Below are 20,519 nucleotides of genomic sequence, written 5' to 3'. Positions count from 1 at the left end.
TATAGTACATGTTAACTACTACTTCCACTGGACATCATATTTTCTTGTTTTCTGTTTCCTCCCACTAGATTGAAAACTTTATAAGGACAGGGACATAGGTTGGTTCACTGCCATATCCCTGCATTGTAGAGGAATACTTAGCCACATAGTAGGTATTCATAAGAGACTAACTGTAAGCCTTTATGCTGATTTGTTTATTTACATGGGGAGGGTAAGGAGATGAGAAACTGCTTACCTCTAATAACTGCTGCACTATTTTGTTTTGGGGAAACTTAATAAGAGTAAGATGTAGTAATGGTTATTCCCACCACCTGATATATGCCAAAGAATTCAGAAGAAGCAAAAATCTTAGAGCTTCAATTTGATTCCTTTTCATCCTGTGACATTACCAGCTAAGTCTTCCTTTAATCTCTCAGCCTTTGTTTATTTGATACGTGTTTTGTTTCTAGCATTGTATTAGGCATTGGCAAATACAGAGGAGTATGTATGGCCTAGTTTGGTTTTCAGAAACAGTTATAGGAAGATAAGTACTAAGCTATATGGTACTGCCCGTAAATTCAGTAGAAGTGTACACATAGAAACTGTCTTTGTAGACTGGCATATGAGGCTTTATAAAAATTGATTCTTGAGTTGTACCTTGAAATAATGGTGGGATTTGGATGGGTAGAAGGAATGGTTGTAGGATAACTAATTGTGGTAGTAAAGGCACAGAAATGAATGTGTACTTTGCATGGACCCACTAGAGAACACCTTGCCTGGGGCAGAGAGTGGGTGTTGAGGTCTTGTGAGAAATAATACCTGGGGGAAAAGGAAGGCCTTGGGAACTCCAATGCATTGGAGCTTAGATTTGATGCATTAGAAATTAGGAAAGTTTTGAAGGTAGGAAGTGAAATGAGTGAAACAGTGTTTTAGGAATCTTAGAGTATACCTTAGGTTTAGGAGAAGGGATTGGAGTTAGCAAGAGGAGAAGAGACAGGATTTGCTGACAGGACAAAAGTAGAGGATGATGTGTAAAAATACCTTCCAGACACTCATAAGGCCTGGAAGAATGGCGGTGCTCTGCCACTGACTAGAATGGCAAGGGAGGGAATGGGAAGATAGTCAGCTTTGTTTTTTACGTGATCTTTCCTGGTTTATTAATAACAAGTGAATAAAACAGGATTTTTTCCTAAAGTTATATAATTTCTTTCAACAAATTTGTTAAGTTTGCAAGACACTGGACTATAGGAAATGTGATTTGATTCTCTACAACAGGGGTTGGCAAACTGTGGCCTGTGGGCCAAATCCACCCAACTAACTGTTTTTGTAAATAAAGTTTAACTGGCACACAGTCATGCCTATTTGTTTATTGTCTATGGCTATTTTTGCTCTATAACAGCAGAGTTAAGTAGCTGTAACAGAGACCACCTGGCCTGCAAGGCTGAAAATATTTTCTGTCTGGCCCTTTGCCGAAAATGTTTGCTGACCCCTGCTCTACGAGGATCAGATTTTCCAGTGTATTACAACCACTAAATAACATTTAGTTTAACCCTCCATGTTTTATCAGTGTTGAAACTAAGGCCAAGATGGTAATGTTTCCAAGGCCCTACCTGCATTAAGCTACTTATGGAGTCCAAGCCCAAGCTAGAACACAGATCTCCTGGCTGCCTGGCCAGCCCTCTTCCACTGTACAACGTATTTCTAGTTGGTAAACACTGATGAGCCATGTTCTAATAGGAAGCATCTTGGTGGTATATCATGCCGTTCATACTTATACATGTATAGGTGGGATTTAAAACATTTTTATAATGTTTGGGATTAATTTGTTAAATATATCAATGCAAAAACACTTAACACACATCCATAAAATTATTTTAAAAAGGAACACTGGTACCATCGTAATTACTCTCTTATCCAGTGATGTTTCCTTTTGCAAGTGAGAACAGAATTAAAGAGAATCTTTACAATTTGCTTTGGAAAAGTACTAATGAATCACTAGATGTTCATTAATTGGAGTTTAAAATCAGCATATGTTCTAAGGTAGATTTATACACACTTTTTGCTATTTACTTCAGCTCAGTTCAGGAGCGAAGTCAAATTAACTTGAGCAACAGCTGGGAATAAAAGTACTTGTATGTTGGCACCTGTGGGTATCGCAGTAATGGATGTGTGTAATGGGAAACCTCTGTTGGGGAAGATTTAGCCAGACACATACAATTAAGATTAATTGATGAGGTCAGCTTGAAAGCCAAAATTCAAAACCCAAAATTTAGTACTCAGTGGAATCCTTGAGTTTTAGGTTGTAAATACTTCATTTAGAATTGAATGCGATGGCATGACACTGCTGTTAAGTTTTACGTATGAGAGGATTTTAATTTTGCATATGAGAGAGACCTGGCCATGGCCTAGTGTCCCAAGTGGATGTTTCCTATATTTTTTCATTACTGAAAGAGGAAATCTTTGCAAAGATCAAGTTTTCCACACATATGATGAAGGATAATGATGTTTTAAACATGAAGCACTTCTGTTATTATGAAGAGCCAAGAAATCTGTCAGCAGGCGTTTTGGCATAGTTAAGTAAGGTCCATTTCTGTCGATCCCTAAGTGAACTACATCTTCAGTGTCTAATGTGGTTAATAGACACAGTAGCAGAGACTTGTTTCTTCTCATGATGGGGAAAGGAAAAGAAAACAGGACCTAATCTACCCACCAGTGTAACACTGTTGGGAATTAACACCGTCACTAGGTATAAATGATAAACAGAGCAAATACATTCAAACAGGACCCACTGGGAATTCAATTTGGAAGAAAAAGTAAACAAGCATAGAAATTCCAGGTGTAGCTTAAATAAGAATCAAGATTAAAATGGATCCTGAACAAGGAATAACAACAAAATGTATAATTAAATTGAATGTTAAAATCTAAATAATTTTACTTTATTCTTATGGTCATATGGGGAATGAGATGTACACTCAAAAATTGCACTGAAGGTAGAAAGGCTGTGTGAAAAAATTGAAGATTTGCCTAATAAACATTTCATCTCCTACAGCAGAGTTCTTTTAAATAGCTTTGAAGAGACATCTTCCCAGGAGGTAGTATGTATCTGGATCTCACTTCTAGTCTGCCTTTCATGGGTTATGTATGGGTATTCTGGTTGATGTGTGATTACGCTGGAGGGATCATTATGGAGAGTTAGTCAGACACATCATTTTCAAGACTTCACTAGGACATTTCAGGCTGCTCTCAGATACACATAGTCAGAGGGTTTAATTAGAAACATCAATGACCGTTTATTTCTTTAAGAAACATACAGGTGACCATTTGATAGCATAGTGCTGGTCTGTGGTATTGCTACAGTTTAAAAGAAGGCGATTGGAAGCACAGCTTTTTTTTCAGGTCATGTCTATGAACCTAACAGGGACGATTCTCCCAAAGGTAGACTCTTAACTTCCACCATTCTCCTACTCAAAGTTGCAAGTGTGGTGAAGCTTATATGGATAACCTTAAATCCACCTTGATTCCTTTTTGAAAAAATATTTACCAGCTTCAGTTTTTAAAATCTGTTATTAGGAGCAAATTATTTGTATTACATCTCAGACTGATCAGGAAAATACTAGATTGAAAATCACTATTCTAGAGAAAGGTAAATGATAAAATATTCCAGTAATGGCACTGACCTGAATGCTAGTTTACCCTGGTAGCCGAAGCATGAAAATAACTTAGGAAGACAGATAGGCTGCCTCTACCCACCTTCTTTTATGTTAGTTGGCCCCTGTCGTACCATTGATGTTTAATTTGCTGATTATTATGAAAGTCTTCTAATTGCATCTGTTCTTGTGCTCACAGTTCATTTTCTACAATAGCCAACGTGATCTTTTTTCTTTTCTTTTTTTTAGGTAATATTAGGCATTTTATTTTAAGATTATTTTAGTTTTACGTGTTAATGTAAGAAATAAAATAGATGTCCTTCCAGTCATTTAACATATATTCATTAGAGGACACTGCTAGGCACTGGGGATACAAAGGTAAACAAGACACCAGGGAGCAGACGGTATTCACACAATGTGAGACTTAGGGGAGAGGTCGGAGCTGGAAATTAAGAGTTCCAAGTCATCAGCATTTGAAACCAGAGAATGAATGAGATTAACTTTTTGAGAACTCTGGAAGTTAAATAAAGGCTTACCAGAATCCAAGGAGGTTTTATTCAAGAAAAACTGATGGATATCAGTAAGAGCAGTGAGTTTGGTGACATTTTACCTTGCCCTACTTCCCATCTCCCTCTCCCCAGGCTTGAAAACAAACAGCCTCAAAACTATGGTGACTGTGAAAACCAGCAGCCTGACAGCCACCAGAGGAAGCAGAATGGTTTTGGAATTCTACAAATTGCCCAGAGAATTGTCACTATTTGGCCTATCTGGCAACTTTGTCAAAAGCTCCCTCCTCAGGATTTGTCTTTATTTGACTCAGAGCTCCCTCTGCCAAAAGCTCTGTGCCCAGGGCATTTTCAAAAACAATTAACGGTGATTGCTTAACATGACAGTTGTCTGAGGAGGCATTACCAGTCAGAGACTGGCCAAAAAGATTGAAGAGAAAAACTGGGATATGGGATGTCCATAGGGGACTTTGAAAACCTCTGATATATTCCAAGGGCTCTGGAAAGCAACACACATGTACAGGTCTGTGTATCTGCCAAGGAATGACCTGAGAAGGCTCCAATTACTCACCTCTTGATTACCTTGAGGTGCTGCACAAGTAGGAAGTGAAAGGTAAGGCAGAGTTGGAAACTGGCTACTGAAATATTGAAGGCGTGCCCAACACACAAAACAGAGCTGCTTGGCAAAAGCAGAGATATACACTTGTTCAAGGCATTTAAGTAGATTTCTTGAATATGTTGAATATGTCGCTGACAATTAAGCTATCCAAACAGAGACTATAGTGGCCACACATGACAGACAATACAGACTTTACAGAATTATTCCAGGAAAATCACTAAACAAACAAATAGTAACACTAACAAACCCTGAAGAGGTGGGGGAGTCTGATTTCCACATTTGCCATAATATATTGTTTAAAATATCTACTTACCATATAAGGAAATGTGATAGTCCATACACAGGGAAAAAAGCAGCCAATAGAACTGTTCCTAAGGACACACAGATGTTGGGCTTAGTAGACAAAGGACTTTGTTTATTTTTTCAGTTATTTTATTGAGGTCATATTGGTTTATAACGTTGTGTAATTTCAGGTGTACATTATTATGTATCAGTTTCTATATAGAGTGCATTGTGCTCACCACCAGGAGTCTTAATTTTTATGTCACCATACGTATGTGCCTCTTTACCCCTATCACTTGTACCCACTACTCCCTTCCTTTCTTGTAACCACTAATCTGTTCTTATTATCCTTGTGTTTGTCTTCCACATATGAGTGAAATCATGCAGTGTTTGTCTTTTCTGTCCAGCTTATTTCGCTTAACGTAGTACCCTCAAGATCCATCCATGTTGTTGCGAATGGGATGATTTTATCCTTTTTTATGGCTGAGTAGTATTCCATTGTGTATATATACCACATCTTCTGTATCCATTCATCAGTCGATGGGCAGTTGGGCTGCTTCTGTGTCTTGGCTATTGTGAATAATGCTGCAGTGAACATAGGGATGCATAAATATCTTTGAATTGTTGATTTCCTGTTCTTTGGATAAATACCCAGTAGTAGGATAGCTGGAGCATAAGGTATTTCTATTTTTAATTTTTTTAAGAAATCTCCATACTGTTTTCCATAGTGGCTCTACCAGTTTGCATTCCCACCAGTAGTGTGTGAGGGTTCCGTTTTCTCCCCATCCTCTCCAACATTTGTTATTTTTTGTCTTGGTAATTAAAGCCATTCTGACAGGTGTAAGGTGATATCTCATTGTAGTTTTGATTTTCATTTCCCTAATGATTAGTGATGTTGAACATCTTTTCATGTGCCTGTTGGCCATCTGTATATCTTCTTTGGAAATATATCTGTTCGTATCCTCTGCCCATTTTTTGATCGGGTTGTTTGTTTTTTGTTGTTGAGTTGTATGTGTCCTTTATATTTTTTGGAAATTAACCCCTTCGACAGGGCTTTAAATCAGCTTTTACAAATAAGTCAATTCTTGTTATTTGTGGTAGTTATGTTTTATATAGTCACTGGAAACAATGAATTAGCAAATACTGAAACCATTGCTCTGAGGGGAAGTACAATGTTAGGTTCCTCTGGTCACAACATTTTTGTTAGCTGATCAATACATAACCTTGGGTTATGTGTGCTTCTGTTTAACGACACCATGTTTATATTGTTGATTCATTAATATTGAACTCACAGCCAACAGCACTGTAACTTGTGCCTGAATGAAGCTTATCTAACAAATATATTTTCTTTTAATGCACATCATAGCCTCTTGCACTTAGTAAAACTAGACAGCACTGCTACACTACACTTGGGGGCTGTTTGTTTTGTTTTGGTATTTTTGTGAGGAAGATGGACCCTGAGCTAACATCCATTGCCAGTCTTCCTCTTTTTGCTTGAAGAAGATTGTCCCTGAGCTAACATCATGCCAGTCTTGTTGTACTTTATATGTGGGACACTGACACAGCATGGCTTGATGAGTGGTGTGTGGTCTGCGCCTGGGATCCGAACCTGCAAACCCAGGGCTGCTGAAGTGGCGTGTGCAAATTTAACCAGCACACCACCAGGCCCCACTTGGGTGCTGTATTAAACAGCAAAATCACCAATGAAAAGCATGGAAGATCCAAAAAAAGTGGCACTAAGTAGAACGTGAAAAAGATGCTTGTTACGGTATGAGAACTGAAACAAGAAGGCAGAGCATCATTTTGTTTGATCTTAGCCGGGGACATGCACATCAGGAGACTCAAATTTTTTGCTGCTCTGTGCATATTCATGAATGACTGTGAAAGCACTGTGAGTAATGAATTTTGGGGTTAAAAAGAAATTTTAGCAAGTAGGCTAATTTGTACACACAGAATCTGCAAATAATGAAGAGCAATTGTATGTTCAGAGAACTGCGTCTAAAGAATTAAAGGAAAGTATACAATGTCTCAATAAATAGAGAATAGCAGTAAAGAAATGGGAGTTATTTAAAAAGAACCAAATAGAGATTCTGGAGTGGAAGAGTACAATAATTGAAATTAATTTGCTAGAGAGGCTCAACATTAGATTTGAATTAGCAGAAGAAAGAATCAGCAAACTTGAATGAAGGAGGTTAGTTGAGATTATCTAGTCTGAGGAACAAGAGTCCCAAAAGACATGAGCTGACAAAATTGAAGGGGGAAATAGACAATTGACATATAGTCGTTGGAGAGTTTAACACCTCACTTTCAGTAATGGATAGACCAGCTAGATTATAAGGAAATGTAAGGCTAGAGCAACACTATGAACCAACCAGATCTAGCAGACATCTATAGAATACTCCACCCAATAGCAGCAGAGTATACATTCTTCTCAAATGCACATCGAGCATTCTCCAGGATAGAGCATATGTTAGGCCACAAAACAAACATTGATAAATTTAAAAGGATTGAAATCATACAAAGTATATTCTTTGGCAAGAATGAAATGAAATTAGAAATCAGTAACAGAAGGAAATTTGGGAAATTCACAAATATGTGAAAATTAAACATACCTTCTCAAGCAATGGATCAAAAAAAAAACCCCAAGAAATTATAAAGTACACTGAGATGAATGATGAAAGCACAACATGCTAAAGTTAATGGGGTGCAGCTAAAGCAATGCTTAGAGGGAAGTTTATAGTTGTAAAATGTCAATCTTAAAAAGGAAGGATGAAGGACGATCTCTTATCACCTCATGCCTGTCAGAATGGCTATTATTAATAAAACAAGAAATAAGTGTTGGAGAGGATGTAGAGAACAGGGAACCTTTGTACACTGCTATTAGGAATGTAAATTGATGCAGTATGGAGATTCCTCAAAACACTAAAAATACAAATACCATATGATGCAGCTATCTAATTCTGGGTATTTATCCAAAGAAAACAAAAACACTAATTCAAAAAGATACATGCACCTCTATGTTCATTGCAGTATTATTCACAATAGCCAAGACTTGGAAATAACCTAAGTTCCCTTTGATGGATGAATGGATAAAGACGTGTATATGTACACACACACGCGCGCACACACACACACACACACACACTGGAGTGCTATTCAGCCATAAAAAAAAGAAATCTTGTCATTTGTGACAACATGGCTGGACCTTAAGGGTGTTACACTAAGCGAAAAAAATCAGAGAAAGACACATACTGTGTGATTTCATTCATATGTCGAAGATAAACACATACAGAGAAAAGATTGGTGGTTACCAGAGGGGAATGGGGGTGAGGGGTGGCAAAAGGGCACTCTTGTATGGTGACAGATGGAAACTAGACTTGTGGTGGTGAACACGATGTAGTCTGTACAGAAGTTGAAATATAATGGTGTACACCTGAAATTTACATAATGTTATAAACCAGTGTTATCTCAATTTAAAAAAAGAGGAAGATCTGAAATTAATAACCTAACCATCTACCTTAAAGTACTAGATAAAGAAGAGCAAACTAAACTTACCTTTTAATCTCTTATCCACAACTTGTAAAATCCAAACCTCTTAGTGAAATTAGCAACGATCTGGTGAGTTAGGGTAGTTCTCTAGTTAGACTTAAACATTTTTTTCCTCTTAGTGATTTCTTTTACTTTGTTGAGTGTTCAGCTATGCATTTATAAAAGACATTTGTTAGGTTTTATCCATGATTTCTAAGTGCTTTGCCACAGGAGAATTTTCAGGCATTAATCTTGTCAAATCCAACTCTTTGTTTTTATTCCTTATTCAGCATTAGGGTTGGCAGGGAGGTTTGTAACCATTATGTATAAAATTCATAGGGTAAGGTGGTACGTTTTCATCTTTCCTACCTGAGTTTCCAGCATTAGCCACTTCGTGCCTTTATCCTGAAAGTTTTGATACTGGTAAATTCAAATGCCATTGATAGTGCTTATGCATGATTTGTACTTTTGTATCATTAAGTTTATCAGACTTTTGTTATGAAGTAAATTTTAATTAGGAAAGATCTGAGGGAACTGTTTAGGATTTGGAAGAGGCTTAAGGTGAGAACATGGTGTGGAATGAATGATCCTGAGTAGTCTTTCAGATGCTTCTAAGTTCTTAGCTAGTTCTGCTCACTTTCCATTCATTTCAGTACAGTAGATGTTTATTGACTACCCTTCGAAATAAAATAATCAGCATTCCTTGTCTTCAAGGAACACACACTTGAGGAAAACCAAAGGTATACAGTTTCCTTTCTGTTTAGTCATAATATATTGTCAATTCTACTGTTAAAACATCTCAATATATTATAGTGACTAAGAGTATGGACTCTGCAGCCAGACTGGCTGGGGTAGATCCTGGGCCTCTTACTACGTGTATAACCTTTGGCAAGTTACTTAACCTCTCTGTGCCTCAAGTTTTGTAATCTGCAAAAGGGGGTGACAGTAGTGTACCTATATTGTAGAGCTATTGTGAAGATGTAATAGTTTATGTAAGCTTGTAGAGCAGTGCTCGGCATATAGGAATGCTGGATGAGTTAGAAACATTATCATCATCATCTTTATTACCTTTCCACTGCTTTTGTTTCTTCACATCTCCTTATTGCTCTTCTGTCTCTACAGTCTTCTTACCCTCTCCTGTTTATCTTGTGGGCTGACAAAAACTCTCACTTAAGTTACAGCAGAACATTACGGGAAACAAAGGAATATACAGCCAGCACAATCTCACCTTTCTTTAAAATAGGTGCATATTTGCAGTAGTCTTATATTGAATCCATCCTGTACAGTTAGTGTGTATAGACAAAATGCTGGAATAAAACTCACCACATTGTTAACATTGGTTATCACTGAGTTGTAAGATCTAAGGACAATTTTTATTCTCTGTATTTTTCAGGTTTTTGATTATAAATATTTTCATAATCAGAAATCTAATAAATAGAAGTAATCAAACTAAAAACTATTACTAATTTCAAGTCATCCCTTTCAGATGTGTATCCAAAAGAAACAACAACAGCAAACTGATTCCCCATAAAACCCAAACGATGAGTTTCATGTCTTCCAGTCTCCTACTGTCATTAGCTCACATGGTACCTTTATTGAAATCAGCAAAAAATACCATGCTCCATTATGCCCCTTTTCACATGGTTGCCTTTCAGAGGTCTCCCTTCTTCTGAGAGGAAAAACCCCATGCCAACACTTAGGGCTTGGCAAGCAGACTGAATTTTAGTCCCCACTAACCTCCTTAGCTGGTTACCTTTGTGTACTGTGAAACTGGAGAACTCTATGGCATGGCCTTATTCAGGATATCTTCCATTGTCTCTAACTTTATTTGATTCAACCTTTCATTCACGGACTGCCAGCTAGGTGGTAAATATCACTCTTTACAGTTACATCAGATAACCTACCCGCCACCCCCCACCCCCTCACACACACACGCCATGATTACTCTCACATTTATTAGTTTGCTCATTCTGGCATCTTTTTTTGAGACCCTGATATCCCCCAAGAGCTGTTTTCCTCGGAGACTTCTTTGCTTACTCCAGTCCACGTTCTTCTTGTCTTCAATCTGTCCCGCTTATTCATTCTGCCATTTGGTGACCACTAAGTTATTTATCTTGTAGTTATCTTTCATTCCAACAAATATTTATTGATGTTCCCCCATGTGCCTGACACTGTTGTAGACCCTAAAGATACAATGGTGAACGAAACAAACTTTTGCCCTCATGGAACATATATGCTAGTTGATAAGATAAGGATAATAAACAAAGATTTAATTATTTGATGCATGTGTCCTACTTGTCTTAATGGCTCTGGAAACTCCATGGGATAGTAAACTCCATAGTAAACTCCAGGGATAGGAATCATGTTTAAGAACAAAAAAATTATTTGATTCCCTATCCAGGTACAAGGTATTTTCTAGATACTCACTGAAATTCTCAAAAGCTTGTCAGTGACCTTCATTTTAATTTACTTTAGCTGAAGAGTATTTTGTGGCATATATTTGATTTTTAGTGTGGTCTTAAGCTATTTATTACAAAAGGTTGAGGACAAGTAGTGTAACTATATTATATTATTAGTGAGGTGTTAAAAGTATGTCATTTTAATTTACCTGGATTTTTCTTTTTATTTACTTAATTTTATTTCTTTGTCATACCTCTTTCTTCTCTGTATTCAAGAAAATACAAGTATTTGGGGTCACATGCTGAGATTCTCTTCAGTTAAAAAAATCTTAACTGAGTGCTTATTTGTCATGCAGAGATTCTGAAGCAGGCACTAAGGGAGATAAAAGTATGAAATAAAATACCATACCAGGGGCTGGCCCAGTGGTGCAGTGGTTAAGTGCACACATTCCACTTTGGCAGGCCGGGGTTTGCCGGTTTGGATCCTGGGTACAGACATGGCACCAGTTGGTACGCCACACTGTGGTAGGCGTCCCACATATAAAGTAGAGGAATATGGGCGTGGATGTTAGCTCAGAGCCAGTCTTCCTCAGCGAAAAGAGGAGGATTGGCAGCAGTTAGCTCAGGGCTAATCTTCCAAAAAAAGGAAAATATCGTACCAGCTTTCAAGGGAGTTAGAGTCTATAAGGAGGGGCAGATAACAGACTAAAGAAACTCTGGCTTCAGTTTCTTCACTTGTAAAAATGATCAGCTTTTTTTTAATTATCACTTAAATGAAAGTGGAAAATAAGTCTAGAAGGACGTTTCTGTGTTATTAGCCTAAATAAGTGCATGTGAAGTAAATGTGTTATAGAATTGGAAGGTTGTACAAAAACACCACCATAAACTAGTCCTACTTTCTCAATAGATACCTTGATGGAAGTAAAACAATCATGTAAATGGATAATAAAAATGTGTGTAAGATACCATGCTTAGGTGTTATGGACCACTTAGAAACTTCATTATCAGGCATATAGTGGTGTTCTAAATGTCAGGTAAATTGCAATACTAAGCACAAACTAAAAGAATTTTAGTATTTTAAGTTTACTACAAAATATGTAACACTTTGAGAAAGTTGAGGTGAAGTTTGAGAAGTTAGTAGAGAGATTAGGCCAGTGTGAGAGTATGGTTATCAGCATCCCTATGGTAGACTCAGAAGGCACTGAGATACTGGAAGAACGAAAGTGCTTCCCTGTTAGGAACTCCCTAGATTGATGCTCCAACAATACTGCTGTGTTACCCTTAGCTGTATTGAGATAATATATTTCTGTTCCTCTGATATTATGCACACTCTCGCGCGTTAGGCCCTTGCATGTGTTTTTCTCCCTGTCTGGAACAATTTTTGTATTTTGCTCTACCTTTCCCCATGGCTTATTCCTACTCATTCCTTAATTCTCATCTTAATTGTGACTTCATCAAGGAAGTTGTTTTCAATCCTCCAGATTTAGGGTAGATTTTTCTTACCAAAGGTATTTGAAGAATATGCTATATACTGCCCCCTGTGTAGCATTTAACGTACATTGTTATTCTTTGTAATTGCCTGCCTCCTTATTTATTTTCCCTGACTAGACTGTGAGTTCCATGAGGGCAAAAATCAGGTTGGCTTGTATTGCCTGTATTTAGCATAGTACAGGTACTTAGTAAATAGCGCTGCTTTGACAGATATAAACATTTTAATGTGGCTGTTTTCCTTCCTGAGAGATTTTGTGCACAGAGGATTTTGGATATCATTTATAAGACTGTGTTCTTGTCCTCAAAGAATTTGTAGTCTAGTTGGAGACCAAAGTACAAGCACAAAAAAGTGAAATGAATGGTAAAGGCCAGTGTGAGTCACTAGTTCAAAAGTTGACCCAAAGAAGAAGAAAAAATAGCCCAAATAGAAGTGTTGAGGAGATGCTGTGAATTCAGAGCAGGGCAAGACACATCATTGGGTGCTAGAGCAGTCTTCTGAAGGAAGACTTCTTAATGAACAGAGTTTCAGTTGGATTTTGAAGGATGAGAAGAATTGGCTGAGCAGGGGAGAGGAGGCGGGGCTCTTTAGGCCTAATATGCACTAACTGTTAGTGATCATCTGTAGAGTATTTGTAATAAATGGAAATAATAAAACTATATATACCTTATAAACTCATCCAGATTTTTCCTATCATTTCCTTCCTCCCCCATCATTTTAGGTTAAAGAATTTTTACTTGAAATGTATATTTCTAATTTTCTTCACTTTTGTCCCTTTTTTCTTACCACTTTCTTTCCAAAAGATGAAAGCCTGTACATCTCTGAAATATACCCTTTTAAAATGTAAAGGCTTCTCCATAGGAATAAAACAACATGAGATTAGTTTTTCATTTTGTTTACTATTACTTCTGATTATTTCCCAAAATGACTTGAGACAAGAAACACTCTCTTCATAGGCCCTCCTTTTTCTTTTTCTTTTTTTTTTTTTTTTGTGAGGAAGATTGGTCCTGAGCTAACATTTTTTGCCAGTCTTCCTTTTTTCCTTGAGGAAGATTGTTGCTGAGCTAACATTTGTGCCAGTCTTCCTCTATTTTTTGTATGTGGGACACTGACACAACATGGCTTGATGAGTGGTGTGCAGGTCCATGCCTAGGGTCCGAACCTGTGAACCCTGGGCCGCCAAAATGGCGCACACAAACTTAACCACTACACCACTGGGCTGGTCCCCTTAGGCTCATTTTTTATTTGTGAAGTAAAAGTAATGTTTCCTGCCTTGCTAATCTTACAGATTTATCGTGTTGATAAAATGAGATAATATAATAAAAGTTATTTGAAAAGGATAAAAAATGTTCTAGAAATGCAAGTTGTATGTTATTTCCTTTCTAATTTATGTGTGTGGTTTAGAGAGTTTCTTGTGCTGTTTCTCAGTTTGGAGATGTTATATTGCTGTCAAAATCAAATTTTAGAATTCTCGGGTTTTGACAGGAACTTTAACATGGCATGGATGGTAGGCGGTATTTCCTCTGGAACAGCTGTTTTCACTTGCAATGGAATTCTCATTTTGGTCCTTCAGTCAGTGCAGTTTTAAGTGGCCATGTGGTGGGCATTTCCTCTCTGGATGATGCTTCTGATTCATTCAGCTAGGGATGAGGACGTGGTTGTTTAGGGCATCAGTAAAATTTTATCTTCATAATGTATGATGAGGTCTTTTTTTTTCCCCTGAAAACTGAATTTAACTTTATGTTTTAAGCTTTAGCAACTTTACTTTGCCTCCCAGTACTCATTAGATATAAATTTGCATCGAGTGATATTACATCTGAGAGTGATCCTTTGAAATGCTTTCTAGTATTCTTAAGGTTCACTTTTTAAAATTTATATATTTCACAAAAACAATTTTTAATGGCACTTTTAACGTGCTGCCTATTTGCTAATCCTTTTAAAAACATTATTTTAAAACTGAGCTGTGACTTTAATAGACGCACATACTACATTTTTTTAAGTTGAGGTATAATTGACATATAACATTATATTAGTTTCGGGTGTACGACATGATGATTCGATCTTTGTATGTATTGTGAAATGATCACCACAATAAATCTAGTTAGCATCCATCACCATACATGGTTACAGTTTTTTTTTCTTGTGATGAGGACTTCTAAGATCTGCTCTCTTTTAGCAACTTTCAGATATTCAATACAGTATTAACTATAGTCACTATGCTGTACTAAAACATATTATTAATTCTTAGAGTAACTCTGTGAGGGAGGGAGGTTCTCTTACACCCATTTTACAGATGAGGAAACTGAGGCACTAAGTTACTGAGAAGTTATGTAACTTATCCAGGGTCACACAGCTAGTAGCTATAGAGCTGAGAAGAGAATATGCACAATCTGGTTCTAGAACAATTGGTTTTAACCACTACACTCTACTGCTTATGTCATCTCATTGTATTAGAAAAGATTAGGAAACACAGAATAGTAAAGGGTTCACTTTGTAAACATAAACTTTTTAACCCTGATTAAACTTGATTTATGCATTCTATTCATCAGCACCTATTTACTGTCTTCTATGTTCCAGACGCTGATAAATGCTGAGATTGAAAAAGATGTATGTAGCCCCTGACCTCATGGATTTTATATTCTAGCAGAGAAGACAGATGCTAATATGTTGTTCAACTAATGGTTGAATTGCAGTTGTGATAAATGCTGCAAAGGAGGAATTTGAGAGTAGAGTTTTTGACAGGAATTCTAACATGGTCTTAGAAGTTAGAACGATTCTGAGAGGAAAATCGCCTTTGAGCTAAGCTTTGAAAGAAGTCTTTCTGTGACTACCTAAGGGTGTGACTAAAATTAGAACTGCATGGCACTTTGGAAGAGATGAGCTAAACTCCACATACCTCATTTGTCCTGAAATTATTGTTTTGTATATTTGGTTCCTGGTATAATTGACATTTCTAATGCTGACACAGTCATGAAATAGATTATGTTCTTCCTATTCTGACAGAGAAGTGATAAAATAGAGAGTGGGAGTCGTTAGAGCTCTTATTCTCCTATTTTACCAGTATACAAAAAGACCCCTAGGAAATTCTGCTGATTTCCCCAGAGGTATTTTTTTTTAAGATTTCTATGAATAGTGTAGATGAAAAAGATGTGTTTCTAAAAGTGTTTAGTTTGAAAAATTCAGTTATGCAAAAGATTTTTTCCTTAATTATATGAGAAAATGATATGTTAATACAGCAGTTGTATTTAAATCAGTTTCTCAGCAGGCCTCCCTTAGCCCTACTGGCAGTAAGGGTAAGCCTTGTATTTTTCTATCTGTGACTAGAGTGACTGGAATAAAATGGAAAAAGAAAGAAAGGAAAAACAAAAAAAAGATGAGGTACTTCAGGTGAAAATAACCTGACGTTACTACGCATAATTCAACTCATTTATATGGTAGCAGTGTTCATGAGTAATTTTTTTAAAACTGTACAAAAATGTTTTTATCTGTGTTGGGACTTCAGTGAAACTTCCTTATAGCATCTATTCTCTTCTCCATTTAATATTTGCCTATATGAAATAGTCATTCCAGAAGACTCAGCTGTTAGATAATAGAAGGAAATTATTTCCTTCTAATTCTTGCCTCATCAGTTATCAAAGATAGAAAACGTTATAAAGAAGCTTCACGTTATATAACAGAGTTTACAGGAAAGTCACCATTTTCCTTTTGACTTAGTCATCTCATTTTTGATAGATTGCAAAGGTCGACTGCAAGGAAGTACTAGACATCATATGTAATCTGGAATCCGAGGGTCAGGATAACACAGCATTTGTTCTTTGTACGACTTACCTTACCCAGCAGCTCCAAACTGCAAGTGTATATTGTTCTTGGTAAGTATATTTAGTTTTTATTCCCTTTATTTGTGAGTACATAGTATAGCATTTAGGATTTGTGTAAAACATTGGTTTGTTTCAAATTTGAAGTCTAAGCAAATTAAATGATAAGGTGAATTAAATCTCGCTTACAAGCTAAACTATTTAATTAAAGATGTTATTGGTTTAATCTTTTCCAGAAGAGTTCAAAACATAAAGGGTAAAAAGTTTGAGCTCCTCTTAACCATTCCAAAGAGGGTTGTCTGTTAACTCCAATATATGTTGTCGTCTTTTAAGATAAAATTATGGCAATATGAGACAAATTGGTGTTATGTTGTTTTCCTTTACATTTATCATATCTTCTGGTAGTCACTTTCCCCCTCTTATTTGGAAACCCACTAATTATCTAGGTTTCTAGGTCAGTCTTGCACTAGAGAAGGAAATCCATTTGAATAGTAATCTTTTGCAATTTTCGTACTGTATAGCAGAAGTGCATTGTTTTGGTTTTAATTCAGTTTATATCTTGTTTGCTTACAGAGTACTTAGTTGCTAAAAAGGAAACAGTAATTGTAACCCATGATTCTCTCATTCTGATGGTAGTGATTCTGTTTAGGCCAGAGGGACAAACCTGATACACAGGAAATCTCTAAAATGCAAGACTCTGTCAATAAGTATGAGATGAGTGGTGGGGATAATGCTATATGAGATAGTGAAAGGTGCTCACTGTACACCAGTGTTTTAAGAAAGGTGTCAGAGAGGAGGTAGTATTTGAGCTTTAATTCAAAGAACGGATTGGATTAGCATAATCTTGGTTAGAGGAACCTTGAATATTTCAGAACCTAAGGATGACTTGAAGTTGGAAATGAGCATTTTGTTTATAGTAAAACCTTTTGTGTACTTCAGACCTCATTGATCTCCCTCTGGAGCATCTGTGTATTTATGTAGTTTTATCGTTATTAGCATTTTGTATCTTACTGTATTTCTTTATGTTTACTATTGTATATAGAAATATTATTTTTGTACTGTAAATTATCTCACCCAATCCTCATAATAATCATTGTATAGATGAGGCAGTGGAGGATCAGAGGGATCTGAGAAGTCTTGTGATTGCCCAGGGTCTCAAGGCTAAAGTGGTAGAGCTTCGATTCAAGACCAGGGTGTTTGACTCCTAATCCAGTGCTTTTTTTCTATGTGGTTTCTTGGCACATGGCTGGAATTCAGATTTCAGTCCTCTGCCACTAAGTCCACTATGCCAGAGTTATATGTCCTGTGAGAAAGGAAATAGTGGGATAGGGACTTAAATATATTTTGTAATAATCATTGTGGGCATTTTGTTAAGAAACCAAAAAAGAGATGATATAAATAAAAAGACTGTTAAATAGCAGTGAGGTTTATGATCACTAAATCAAGTGGAAGAGGTTTTTTTCCCCTGCATTAGAGATTAAAGATTTTAACCTCAGGAAATAGATGTATTTACTTGAGGAACAAACCCCAATTTTTCTTGTTAGAGTTAATTTCTTTGCTTATAATGAGAAAATACCTGCTAGTTATAGCTAGGTTTTCAGTGCAAAGAATATATTAAAATCACATATGGGATATGTTATAGACTAAAAGTGTTTTTAAAACTATAGTCACACCGTTCTTTTAATATTCCTGATACTACTTCCCTTTGACAGTGACCCATAACTTCTTTTCTTCCCTTCTTCTCTCAGCCACCATTAGCCCTTCTGAGGATGTTAGTGGCTCTAGGATTAGTGCTGTTCCCCTGCAGCAGGAAGGGATTAACAGGGATTGCCCTCTTGTTGGCCTCCTGAGGAGCTATAATGAATGAAGGAAAGAAAATCTTAAATCACTTCACACTTTGTTAAAAGTAGGCTTCTTCCAAGCAATTCAAAGAGAAATAGAGTCTAAAATTTTAGGATTTGGAAACTTTTTTTACCCTTCTATTGTTTTCAGAGACTTTTTTTTCTTCTTTCTATTTTTTTTACTAAGGAAAATGAATCCCAGGAATTCTATTCAAATCGGGTAGATTCAAATAGGGTGTGAAAATAGTGGGCTATATAAAGTATTTGTCTAGAAAAGAAATTTTTTTTATTATGTGGTGTTTTTGATGAGAGATATTTGTAAAAATACGACAATAAAGTTGGAATAGGAAATAAAAGCCATCACTTATCTTTAAACATATATACTAGAATTTATTTATTGGAAGTATCCTTCTTGAATTTGATCATCGTGGAAGATAATAGGTAAAATATAAACTATATAACTATCACCCAAAACAGTTTTTTATTCTTTCAGAAATTTTCTCCAGTGACATTTACAAACCACAATAAAATATATCATTACTTTATAGCAGTCACCATATTATTCATCTCAGAAGGTATATTACTTAGCTTATTCATTAGCCTTGATCCAGAAGATTTTTGGCGATTTGCAAAAAGCAAAGAAGTGCTGGAGGAATGAGTTCCCTGTAGATGTCTGGCAGTGGTGACATAAGTAGAGTAGCCGTGCAAGTGGGAAAAATAACCATTTTGAATGGGACAGTGTATATAACAGACGTGTAATTACCACCAGTACTTTAAAAATAAAATCATACAGTTGAACCTTGAACCTCCACACTAAGCTTTCACTGAGTATTTGATAGGTTGAGCTTTGCTTTCTGTAATGTCTCAGAGCTTTTAAATCTTGTATGTTGTACGTTTGTGTTCCTTCAGATGTGAATTTGTGTCTCCTCTCTCCCAACTAGACTGATATACCTGGATCATCATGTATGTTGTCTAATTCACAGCTGAGTCCCTGCCACCTGGTGAAGACCAGCTATCCATACATGTTTTATTTAACTGAATCTTGTAGGGAAAAAAAGAGGTCATGAGAATCAACTACTGTATTTGCAGGAGCCTTCTTTAGGGGATGATCATTCCTTAATTCCACAAAGTTTTCTTTGCCTCATTTGTAAAATGCCTCAATTCTAGATCTCAGTGTGACATGTTAACTGGACTTCACGGGCGTGTTGCTGTGCAGAAACAGTATAGTTTAAATTTCTTGCTCAGTAGCTAGATCTTTGCCAAAATGTATTACCTACTATTAATAGAACTAAATTTCCTTTCCAATTTTATGAGCTTGTGTATAATTTGTTGACTTGAGGTAGGCAGTGGGCTAATTTGAGGGTGCAGTAAATCTGAACATTGGAAGCATACGTATGATGGGATCATTTTCAATATATTCTTTAAGGGTTGCCCATTTTTAAAAATCATGTCACTGTTGTAATTGGAGAAGTGTTTATCCTAGTGTGTGTATGATCCAGCAGGCTCTAAGTTGCTATTCATTGGTGGTTTCATTATTTCAGTGTGCAGACTTGAATGGATGACTAAGAGTGACATCTTGGCATTCTCATGAGTAATCTGCTGGTTGTCGTGGTTTCAGGCATGTTTATATGTTTGGGAGGCTAATAAATAGTGGTTTTAAATCATTGACTTGTAACTGCAAATATGTATAAAAATAGAAAATACATGATAGAATGTCCTTTTTTTTTTTTTTTTTTTAAAGATTTTATTTTTTCCTTTTTCTCCCCAAAGCCCCCCGGTACATAGTTGTGTATTCTTCGTTGTGGGTTCTTCTAGTTGTGGCATGTGGGATGCTGCCTCAGCGTGGTCTGATGAGCAGTGCCATGTCCGCGCCCAGGATTCGAACTAACGAAACACTGGGCCGCCTGCAGCGGAGCGCGCGAACGTAACCACTTGGCCACGGGGCCAGCCCCGATAGAATGTCCTTTTTGAAACATGGTTATTTGAAGTTAAGATAACTAGAGGTTGAAATTCTTAATTTGGAATAAATCAAGCCCTAGACCTTCTGATTTATTTTTAAAAAATTATTTGAGAGACCTTAAATCTCAACCTGTCTTTTATCACTTTAGCAGATTTGCCTAACTTTAAACTTCCAGCCAGTTGATGAATTTTAGATAGTAGATATCCATTAGCCTTTTTTCTTCATAATCAGGTTTTACTGATTTTGATACTTCTTTTCAAATAGGATCGAATTCACATACATATATTTTGATAAATACTCCCTTTTTGATCTCTGAGAATATATAATTTTCCATTTCCTTTGTTATTCAGAATTTTGCACTATGCTCAAAGGTTTTTATTACTAAGATGCTTACATCTGAATGAAGCAGTCCTGTGAGTTTAAAAAAAACAAGCAGTCATCCCAGTTACTTACC

At 36.5% G+C, this 20,519-nt stretch overlaps 1 protein-coding gene across 4 annotated transcripts in view; it reads left to right on the top strand.

Moving 5' to 3' along the window:
• The window catches only part of RLF (RLF zinc finger), a 72,124-nt gene that overhangs the window by 41,505 nt on the left and 10,100 nt on the right, over window positions 1-20,519 (top strand). For 2 of the 4 annotated variants that reach the window (XM_070610050.1, XM_070610051.1), the window contains one exon: window positions 16,182-16,318. The exons of the other annotated variants lie outside the window; for them this stretch is intronic. In XM_070610050.1, coding sequence (XP_070466151.1) covers window positions 16,182-16,318 — 137 coding nt within the window. The remainder of the gene's footprint in view (window positions 1-16,181; window positions 16,319-20,519) is intronic. 4 annotated transcript variants of the gene reach the window in all.

The sequence above is a fragment of the Equus przewalskii genome, chromosome 2, assembly GCF_037783145.1.
Source record: "Equus przewalskii isolate Varuska chromosome 2, EquPr2, whole genome shotgun sequence".
NCBI classification, from domain to species: Eukaryota; Metazoa; Chordata; class Mammalia; order Perissodactyla; family Equidae; genus Equus; species Equus przewalskii.
Note: the sequence above shows the minus strand (reverse complement) of the source record. Positions and strands in the feature narration are given on the sequence as shown.